General features: G+C 38.9%; 1 protein-coding gene across 1 annotated transcript in view; it reads right to left on the reverse strand.

Annotated features, from left to right (window-relative positions):
• The window catches only part of Slc35f1 (solute carrier family 35 member F1), a 462,243-nt gene that overhangs the window by 50,376 nt on the left and 400,326 nt on the right, over positions 1-11,541 (reverse strand). The window contains exons 4-6 of the mRNA XM_008835782.2: positions 11,106-11,265; positions 3,236-3,392; positions 1,374-1,426 (exon numbers count right to left, since the gene is read on the reverse strand). Of these exons, the coding sequence (XP_008834004.1) occupies positions 1,374-1,426; positions 3,236-3,392; positions 11,106-11,265 (370 nt within the window). The remainder of the gene's footprint in view (positions 1-1,373; positions 1,427-3,235; positions 3,393-11,105; positions 11,266-11,541) is intronic.

Consider the following 11,541-nt stretch of genomic DNA (forward strand, 5'->3'; position numbering starts at 1 on the left):
GGGTAAAACTATCTTTTGATGGTACATTTAACTAACACTGAATTATAACAGAATCTCAGTGGACATGCACAGGACATCTATATAATTAGAGGACAAATTCCTTTTGATTACTGCCATTACCATCAGTATGAAATTAATTTATCCTCACAGGCCACTGTAAGTGAGGTGCTGTGAAGCGTTGAGTCATATTTGAGAGTCCTGGCTTTGAGAGTCACAAAGGTACATGCTCCTGGAGTGCGCGCTGGTTTCTTTCCCAGCTGCCTGTCTCTCCCCTGCCCCCTCTTTCTTCTCTATTGATTTTCATTTAATTATAACATTCCCTACCCACATTTGTGAAACAAATAAATGGCAGATCTCTGGAACGAGCACAGGTGCTGGTCAGCCCTTGCTTAACGTCACTCAGTCTGCTTTCAGAGGGAATTATATCGGTAACAAATCGGCTCTGGGTGCTTATAAGATGGGAGGTAGGTAAAGTGATGCAGAGGAAGCTACGGCCCTGCTGTCTTATTCATGGACGGGGAATGCAACCAAAGCTGATACTTAAAGCAAAGCTGTACATGTTGGGGGTGGTGGGGCGCCACCTGTGTAACCCCCCACCCATATATGCATTTGTTGTTCACACATTTCCTGAATACTTCCCCACTTGATTTAAGCTCAAACTGTGTTTAGTGCTAGGACTCTATGCCTCGGGATTAATTCCTGGGGGTATTAAGTGGCAGTTCTTTCTAAAGCTCGCTACATGATCAATAATGACAGCATCACCAAGGATTTAAAATCTGTGTCCTTAATTTTTCAGAGGAAAGTGATTTTAGAAACACATGGAATCTAAGATGCCCTAGGTGACTATCAACTAGCTCAAAGCCTGTCTGTTATTTCCAAGTCCATTTGGAGTCAATGAACCATTTCTTACGTGCAAACTGCTCCCCTCTGAAAAGGTTCTGATGGGCCCAGAATGTCCATTACATTGTTTCTTTCAATACCTTTTGTTAGAGCCAGTTTTTCCCCTTTACTAAAGAGCTACTTTTTAATGATCACATCAATTCTGTTTTTCTTGGCTAGAGCAAATTGCTGTCATTTCTGTACTACTACTGCCTCAGGCATTTTCCTTTCTGGTTGGTCTTTAACCTAATAACACACTTCTGTGTCTCCCGTCAAACACCTTGACAGTGCTAACAGTCAGGAAGCAAGATGAATCTGGGAATCCAGTCTCTTTCACTATTCAGGGCTTCCCAACACGGCAAGGGAATTTCACTTCTTTTCTCCTGTGCCATTCTAAAGTCTTTCCTTGTTCATGCTCCACCTCCACTCATACCACATTTCAAGCACATTTTTCATGCTCACTAAAAGCAGTGTTGTAGATGAGCAGACCTTACCTATCTGCCAGTCCCAGGGCACCTTTAACAGCTCCTTGTGCTCCATGATAGCTCTGCAGATTCAAAGACAGGAAATGAGCAAGACGGCCATACACTCTGCTTCCTGTACTCTTGTCATTTACCATATTCATTTACCATATTTACACAAATATTAAGGTAGTCAACCGAACTTCCCAAGTAATTCTGGGCCATGCAGATGTCTTGCTAAGTACATGTGGCCAACAGCAGACGGGGCATGCTAGTGGGTCTAGCAGAGTTCAAACCTCACTGTCCTTAACCAAACAAGCTGTCCAGTTTTGTTTGTTGTTTCTTTTTTTTTTTCCAGATGCTTTTCTAAGAAGCAAATGGCGAGGTCCGGAAAACTATGCTTATAGGTTTAATCAATTTGCTAAGTGTTCATTGAGCAGTGGTTCTTAGAGACATGGGTATCTCAAAGTCATTTGGAGAATGCATTAAAACACCATCTCCTGGACCTCCTCCCCAGACATTCTGATTCAGTAAACCCAGGTAGTTTCAGGGAGGGGCATTGCTAACAGCTCCCCTGTGACATCAGTGCTGCTGGTCTGAGAAATGAACTTGGAGAACCACTCTTTACAGACACATTGGGCAGCAAGGTTGTCATCACATAATAGCACAGCTTGGGTCCAGTGTACCCTCAATGTATCTAATTCACTAAACAAGCCATTTTGAAAGCCATGACTCCCAAAGAGCTCAGATAGCAATAATAGACTATAACCAAGCAAACAAGCAGTGACTCTCAGAATATATATTTTGGACTCAAGAATAATAATCCATAAAAGGATCTGTTCATCTATTAAAATATTGGCCATGAATAGTTGATCTAGACAATTCCTTTTCCTCTCACAAAGAGAAAGCAGCAAATTTAGGAGCTTTAAAATGCCATCACACTTTTTAAATGAAACCAAAATAAATGCTTGGAGTCTTCCTGTCTCCGTGCTTTGCTTGTTACAGAGTTTTTCGGCACTATTTCAGGACACTGGGATTTGAAAATGCTGGAAACAGCCTCTATGCAAAACCCGTTTACTGTGATACCAAAATATTTTCCCTGAATAATTCTGACAACAAACCAACACAATTACAGTGAACTTGTTTTGTAGAGAGAAATGTAGTGAAATAACAATTGTTTGGTGAAATTAGACTGTATTCCATACATGAAGCTAAATATATATGTTCTTTGCTGATGGGAAATTGTGCTTTGCTTACAGCACATTCTAAGGGGTTAGATGGTGCATTAAGTAATGACTTATGCTCCAGCTCCATAATCATTATAAATCTGGGGCTTTTCACATTTTGGCATTTAGGGTATTTCAGTGTTATCTTTCTACCTTTTTAAGGAGAAAGAAATGCTAAGCTGTGGTTCATTTGCAAATGTGGTTCATTTTTGCAAATCCATGGACAAGAAATGTGGTTCATTTTTGCAAATCCATGGACAAGATAAGAACACTTAACAAAAGGGAAATTTTAAACTATAAGTTTCCTAACATCGTCACTAATAAATAGAATGTCCCCCTTTTGAAATACATCAAATTGTGACATTTGTCCTTTTTTTTTTACTTCTCTAAATATTAATAATAACTCACTGTTTTGGGATAATGGATGTACTTCTAATGCTTTCTTGAAAATTATCTCCAAGGTCTATTAAGTTTTATAATAAGTTATAATATACTTAGTTTAGAAGTAATTTACTAATAAGGATATTGAGTTTGCTGATTTAATAAGATCTCAGTGTGGGAGGCTGGTGATTGTTTATCTGCCTTGATTTTTTTACACTCCAGGAGCGAAAACTGTAAAAACAAAACCCACTTGTTATAGCCTTTGAATTTCTTGTTATTTTTACTCACAATTGAATTCCACTGAAAAACGCACCGAAGAGACCAATCATTCCCAGGAACTCCACTCGGCTCAAGGTTCGGATGATATATTCTTCCCAGACATTAGAGATGCCATAGAGTGTGGCTCCCCCTAAGACCAGAAGGTCCCCTACCAGCTTATTCTCCCCTAGGAACAAAGAAAACAGACAAAGCTTCATTAAAATTTCTTGATAAGAATCTGTCAGCAGCAAATTGAACTTCCTTTGTCTATTATCTTCTGACAGTTTTATAAGAAGTCCTGCAATTTTCAACTGAGATTGAGTAAAGATTTTAATGGCCTGTTTTTAAGATGTACTTAGATGTAAGAAGGCTACCTATTGTGATGCCGCTGGAAGTCTTCCCTAGTTAAGAGGGAGACTAGTTTTCTTCGGATTAATTCTCTTCAGAGTCTTTATCTTCTGTATGCATCTGCAAATATATGCTGATATGTACATGGACTATTTTTGATTCAGCCATTTTCCAACTGTTTATAGTGAATCTGTTATAAACCAACAAAATCAATTTCTTCCTTATACTATATATAGAAAGAAGGTATAACAGAGCAGTCAATAGTACATTTTGATCATAGGCAAAACATGTTCATACTTAGACAAGGAGACTGAAAGGATTCATGAAATTTCAACTTCCCTGATGCAACATAACAGTGAAAAAATTATTCATATATATATATATACATATGTGTGTGTGCATATATAGATAGATAGATATATAATTCACTATCAGATTAGTATGTTCTCCTTTTCAAATTATCAAAACGTTTTAAAATCAGCTTGATTTGATTCTGGTTTATGTGTGTGTGTATATATATATATATAGACAGATAATTCACTATCAGATTAATATGTTCTCCTTTTCAAATTATAGAAACATGTTTTAAAATCAGCTTGATTTGATTCTGGTTTACGTCCAATTTGTAATAAATACTTTATCCAGCATTTCCTGTAAATAGGCCAATTCTTCCCACTCCAGGAAGTGTGGGGCAATGAAGATAAGCAGGGGGAGGGGGCGGCTCACAGCCTCACTGGTAGGTTCTCTACCCTAGTGACCTCCGGGTCTGTGCTGCAGGAGCCAGCTGTCCATCAGCTCAGCAAACATACAGCTCTGAGGGAGCAGAAGCGGAGGATAGGAAAGGTGCTCACCTCTAACAGTCCTCTGAGGAAGGGACTCACCTATATCAGCTTTGAATTCTGAGATGAGCTGGAACAACCTAAAACTGTAGAACTAGGCACTCATTGTTCTGTTGGGAGTACTGAGAACCCTCTAGGTAGACGGTCCATATGAGGCAAAGCAGGACTTGGACCTATATCTGTATTTGGCAACCTCAGTAGGTTATATTTGTATGCTAAATAGTGCCACTTTTTTTGTCCCAGGATTTTCTCCAATCCTGGTAAAAACTGGAGAGAGAGCCGGGCGTGGTGCTGTAGTCCCAGCACTGGGGAGGCAGAGGCAGGTGGATCTCTGTGAGTTCAAGTCCAGCCTGGTCTACATAGTGAGTTCCAGGACAGCTGGGGCTACAGGGAGACCCTGTCTCAAAAAGACCAAAAAAAAAAAAAAAAAAAAAAAAAAATTGGAGAGAGAGAAGAAGCAATTCTGAAAGACAATAGCTTGTTAGAGTCACTCTCAAGGGAGTGGGCCTGAGTGTGAATCTGGGAGGGCTAAGAGCTTTTCCTGGGCCCATGGGGAGATGCCACCGCTATTCATTAGATGAACTGAGAATGTAGTGAGGTCCTGATGAGAAAGCAGACTTGGGAGGCGGTCCAGGCCTGTCTCCTAGAAAAATGAAGGTTGTTGTGACAGCAATCTGATTAATCTTTATGTGCCAGCTATAAAGGAATGACAGACTTTTAATTCACATAGTTCATACAAGGAACAGCCATAAAATAAAACTCATCTATATTCAAAATTATAAAGAGCATCATTTAATCCCTCTTCATTCATGTGACATTTCAGAATCTTGTAATGACATCAAGTTATTAATATGAATCTCAATTATTGTTGTACTAGTGAAGTGTAGAAGGATTGCTTAATAGAATTATTAGTTAATAATTTAAATTTATCTGAATGGATTCAAGAACCCTAAATCATAATGAGATATTTTAATAGGAATTGGAGGACCATCAGTCTATCTTTTAAAAGTCCTAAAAACCTGAGGACACTCTGTTTCTGGTGAATAGTCTTACTAATGGTTTTTAGACTCTATGTTTGGAAAGTTATTTTTTTTAAGATTTATTTTTATTTACATGTATGTGTGTATGTCTGTGTGTATATGCCGTGTGTATGTCTGTGTGTGTATATGCCGTGTGTGTGTGTGTGTGTGTGTGTGTGTGTGTGTAGTGGGGTGCTCATAGAGGCCAGAAGAGAGTATCAGATTCCCTGTAGCTGGAGTTGCAGATAGTTGTGAGTAACCCAATGTGGATGCTGGGAACTGAACTCAGGCCCTCTGGAAAATCGGCAAGTGTTCTTAATATGGAGCCATCTCTTCAGCCTCCATTTGTATAGTCAGAGTATATATAGTCTGTGACCTGGTTTTCTACTACAGGAAATCTCATCAGTGTTTTAGATCTTCACTTATTCAGTGAAAATTTTTGGTAATATGATTTTAATTTCAGAAATGTTTAAATCAGTGACATAAGATTAAATATTATTTATTAGGATTTACTAGTAATTATTGTTTGTCAGTTTTGAAATAATTTTAAGGTCAATATACGTGCATATAGCATATGCTACACTTTGGATCTTAAATAGCCTTCCAAAGTCCTTGTGTTGAGGTCTTTGTTCCCAGCTTGTGGTGCTGTTGGAAATTAGTGGAACCATCAGGCAGCAGGGTCCAGAGAACGGAAGTTAAGTTTCAAGACTGGCCTTGAAGTGGATACCCACACCCATCCCCTTCCCCTTAGTTACTCTTTGCTTCCTGCCTGCCAGGAAGAGAAGAGTTCCCCTCTACTGTGTATTCCCACCATGATGCTCTGTGCTACCACTGGCCCAAAGCAAAAGAAGGCATAGGCCTCTCCAAAACAATGAGCCAGACTAAGACTTTACTTTCTTCCTTTCCAGTCAGTTTATCTCAGGTATTTGTTACAGTGATACAAAGCTGACGATGTAAAAAATGCAGGAACATGTAGTTGATTAAATAAGATTCGACAAAGAATAGGACACAATTTTATACAGCCATATTATAAGTGAAGTGTTTGGCATAAAGAGATGATTTAACATCTGTATCTAGTCAATGGGAAAATCAGATGTCCCGTGTCTTAAGCAGTTCATGAAGTGGAGAATGACAGATTAGTACTAGGTTTGTACAGGGATCAGGGGCTAAAATCAGGCTCAGAAAATCTGTCATTTATGTATGCACGAAGCTACAATGACCCATCAAGTTATGAAAATTTTAGGTAAATGGGCGCATTTGAATTGTGAAATGACCTTCCAACCTGACACTTCTTTTCCTCTGTGTTCATACCACTACCATCCATCTCCACTGAGTTCCTCTTGCTAATTTCACACCTGTTCTCGTACATAGCCCTTGAGTTAGTTTTATAGTCTGTGTTATCCCTAACATGGTTTTTGCTGTATTCTGTGTTCTCAAGAACTATCTAAATGAATTGATCTTATTGAAAAGGTCTTGACCCCATCATATGGCAATGGTTTTCAATTCAGGTAGAGTTGAGTAAATCACAGTTGCCACTTACTAACTATAGGATCTTTCAGAACTTTATTTTCTGTATCTTAAAATATGGTTATTATAAGAATAAAATAGTACAAAATGCTCAGCATAGAATGTGATGCTAAGTGTTCACAAATCATAGTTTAAAAAAGTTAATCTTCATTCCCTTTGAAAACTCATCTTTGTCTTTGGGTTGGGCATTTCTCATTCTGGGTCACTCCTGTATTCTAATCAACCCACTCATAATTGTTTTTTAAGAATTAATTTTTCATATTAGGTTTTTGTTTAATTACCAGAAACATCATGTTTAGATAGACATCTGTTATACGTGATGTTAAGAGAAAAGGGAAGGTCATTTAAAACAAGAACTTATCACTAGTTCAAGAACTAAGGAGTGAGTTATACCAGTTTGAAGTTTTGGAAGATCACTAATTCAGTTGATGAAAATGTGTCCATTCCATTGAATGCATTTGGATTTCAAATAGGGGACCAACTGTCTTGTTTTCTTGGAACTCAATTTTAACCTCAAATGTATCACACCTAAAGAATCCTCTTCATTTTGGGCAATCCAGGACAGTTGTTCACACTAATTCATGATTTTAAAGCAGCTGCATATTTTCTATATGAGACATAATTGTAGAAAAAAGAATTGAGTAGAATAGAAAAATGAATATTGAAAAGATTTGAGCCACACAATTTAGTAATTGTGTGCCTTTCCACAGGTTTCTTATCTTCTCGAAACCTTGATTTCTACAGCTAAAACATGAAAACAATTTTTTGCATAGTTATTAGGATAAAATGAGATCATGTATGAGAAAGCACCTAGCACCAGGGAGCACTCAACAAAATAATTGTACTGAATTATTTGGCTCCTTAAAAGTATTTTCTGGGGGCTGGAGAGATGGCTCAGAGGTTACGAACACTGAATGTTCTTGCAGAAGACCTGGGTTAGAATGCCAGCACCCACATGGCAGTTAACAGCGGTCTGTAACTCCAGTTCCAGGGGATCTGACGGCCTCTTCTGACCTCTGCAGGTATTGCACAATATTGGTGCACTTACACACATGCAGGCAATACACCCATACACACAAAATAAAAATAAATAAAAATTTTAAATTTATTTCAAACTCTGAAAGGCATTCAGAAAGGTAGGAAAATGTTCTCAATAGCACCTGAAAGACAGACAAAACTAACATATGCTGCCAACAGCCAAGGCTGTTAGAAAGAAATATATTTTATAATAGGGCATTATTTTAACCGAGTTTTTCTTCATCATTTTCTATCCTTTCCATTTATATACATATGCTCCCAGGAAAGAAGAGGCCATTGAGATGTATCTCTGGGGCTTTACCAAGCCATGCTTACACACTCCACAATCTACCTCTATTGTATATCTCTCCACACCCCCATCAGTAAAGGCAAAGATGATCCTTCCGAGAGGCCCAAGATACAGATGTGGACCTAAGGTGACAAAGAGAGAGAGTAAATACTAGGCCCACCACTTTTTCTTGGCCAACTTGGTAAAGAAATCTACTTTCAGAAGAGCTTAAAGGTATGGAAGGTTCTTATGGTAGATGGCTCAGCAGTATCTACTCTATGGGTGCCAAAGTGGAGTCTCCTATGCCAGGAGCTGGGGTCCCTTCCATTCACCTCCATCTACAGTAGACAGATTTGATGATCAAGTTTTATCAACAGCATTAGTTATGGTACATCATTCTGGGTCCAAACCCACTTTATACAAGGAGCGCCTGATGTCATCTGAGAAGGTTCCAGGCTTAAAACAAGCAAGAATTATTGGATGGATAAGTAAGAAACATGCTAACAAAGTAAAATTGAAACAATTAATTTAACTATAATGAAGTCAAAGTAATTGTGAAGGGGCCAAAATCAATGTGTGTGGAGGCAGGACTGTCAAAATCTCAGGCTAAGAGGAAGCAGAGTTTAAACCATACAGAAAGATAAAGTCAGGTCTCTTTTCCTTTGAAAAACTCTTGACGTGATGGTAAGAAATTATATGAGCTAAACACTTCATTAAAGTTCTGATGAGTATCTGAAGCGTTCTAGAGAAGCCTGGTGTTCCTAGACCATTAATGCAATTGAATCAACTGTATTATACAGGTAAAAACAAGCAGGATAGTTTTAGTAATAATGCATGAAATTTTAGGGTTATATTGATTTCAAAACCAGCATATTTTAAAGAAATTATATAATAGCTTAAATTGTTACCCAACTTAATATTTTTATAGAGGAAAGTGTATGAGTCATAATTTTACAAAATGAGCCCTTGGATCCCAGATTTGGGCTGGCCTTAACTCATCATACCATGTGCTTAGGCACCATTTCAGTAGCACAGAAAGTGCTCTGCAGTGACAGGTTTAATTCTGTTAACTCTGGGGCTTTGCAAGTCACAAAGGCACTGTTATAGGCCTCAAGCAGATTCCCATGGACATAGGTTGCACCACTTCAGCCTATTTCAGCCTTGTCTACAGTTCAACATCAACAGTGGAAAGTGGCCGCTTCAGAAAGGCCATCTAGTGGGTTTGCTGTCTATTTCTTAAACAGTACCATTTTCCTACTACTTCAGAGCCAGAAAAAGGTTTTAGAGGATTAGTGTATACAATCCAATAAACAATAAAGTTAATTTACCATTTTAGACTTAAACATTCAGATTTGTCAGGACAACTGTTTTGGTTGACTCTGAAATATAAGATGATGGCCAGAGTGAATGACTAGGGTCAATGGGCAAAATTCTTATAATTAAGGCCACATAGTTCTGGTCATCTGTGCTTATATAGCACAGAAAGTTGAGAAAGTGTAATTAAGCTGTGGCATCATATCAGACAGAAACCCTATCTGATGAGTTCTAAAGAGATGATTCTTATCAAGATCACTGACTACAGGTGTAAACCAGCACTCGCCCTTTCATATGCCATCTCCTGACAGGTCACAGAGCCAGAGTTTCACAAAGGAGAACCTGAGAAATGCTGGATGTGCATTTCCAGGCCATCTGTTGGGGTGGGGATTGACAATGTTTAGGCTGCAGGTCTAAGAGAATGAGGCTGTCTCCCTATTGTTCTGTGTTGTAGCTTTAGCCATCTGCAATGTGGGAGAAAGAAAGCCTGCCCTAGGTCAGGAGCCCAGGAGTTTGGGGAGGGGGGTCTAGCTCCTCCCTCTCAGCCCTGTGATCTTGGATAACTCACTTAATTTCCTGGATCTTGGTATTCTTACAGGCCAAATATAAATGATCTGAAGGAGATTCTTTTTCAATATAAAGTTCTATAATGCAACATAAGTGACATCATTTCAAGGACTATATAACCTAGATTCATAAAGTGAAATGTCCTAATTTTGACTCTTTATTGTCTAATATCTAAAAGAAATGGTAATTCTAAGAACTATAGAAAAATGAGTACTTTCTATTCCATTGTTAAAAAAAGTGTGTGTGTGTGTGTGTGTGTGTGTGTGTGTGTGTGTGTTTCTCTTCTAAAACTTTTTCTATAGTACACGAATTAAAATTTTTTAGAAAGATTCTCTGGAAACCACTGGAATCAGAGTTCCCCTAGAAGATTCATAGACATTTGATGATTTAATCGCAAAGCTTTGTCCCATAAGTCCTCAAACTGTGATTGGTACAGTAATTCCTCCCATCAAAATGAACAAAAACTATGCCCGAGGAAATGGCACTTAGCTTTCCCTCATAATGACACAGAACATCCTAATTTAGCCTTTAAATTGACTATCCACTCTCTGTCCTGTTAAACCAACCTTTGCCCAATAGTTTGAAAGCTTAGCCTTTCTCTAGCTTAGAGGAGCTGGGGCTGGATGGAGAGGAGTGCAGAAGACCTTGTGGCTGAGTGGCTGACAGCTCCTCAACACCATGTCTGAGTAGCTGAAACAGGCCAGCAGTCCTGGCCTTGAAAACCTCCTCCAAGCAGATGATTACCTCACTTTTAAAGACCATCTGAATTTCTCTGAATTTTACATCTTCTGTTCTTCCAAAAATATGTATACTTTTTATGTGCCACTATTTTAGGTGCAGGGAAAAATCATGAACAGGACTCAGATGCAGGGAGAGCCAGGTTCCTAAGGCTTCTGTCTCTATTCAAGCACAGACATTCCATGTCTCACCTTGACATTGTTCAAAGAGATGAACAACCTGTTGAACATCCTAAGACTCACCTGCTCCCTGGTGCCTTCCCACGAGCACATCAGCTCCTACCATGCAGCCCATCCCCAGGATGCAGACAACGATGCCGATGAAATGCACAGCCTTGTACCGGATCAGCAGGAAGAACCAGGAAAGCAAAATCACCACTGGGATCACAAAACAGTCCAGGAGCTAATGAGAGCAATAAGGGAGACAGTACAAGAGGGTCAGAGGCTGCTTTCCATGGCAGGAGAAAAGTCACTCAGCTCTGTAGAAAGTATTTCCAGAACCAGAGTCTTTGTGTAGAGCTAGAGTAGAGGCACTTCATGCAGACAGGGAACCAGGCATAAGCTAAATCGCTTTATTTACTTATTTAGTTTACTTGATCACAAGCATTCCCCTGAGCCTTGAAAAAAGGGAAGAAGGCAAATCAGTAAGACAGGATGAAGGTTAGAGTGCTTTCACCCC

This window comes from Nannospalax galili, unplaced genomic scaffold (genome assembly GCF_000622305.1).
Source record: "Nannospalax galili isolate Female #2095 unplaced genomic scaffold, S.galili_v1.0 scaffold417, whole genome shotgun sequence".
Taxonomy (NCBI): Eukaryota; Metazoa; Chordata; class Mammalia; order Rodentia; family Spalacidae; genus Nannospalax; species Nannospalax galili.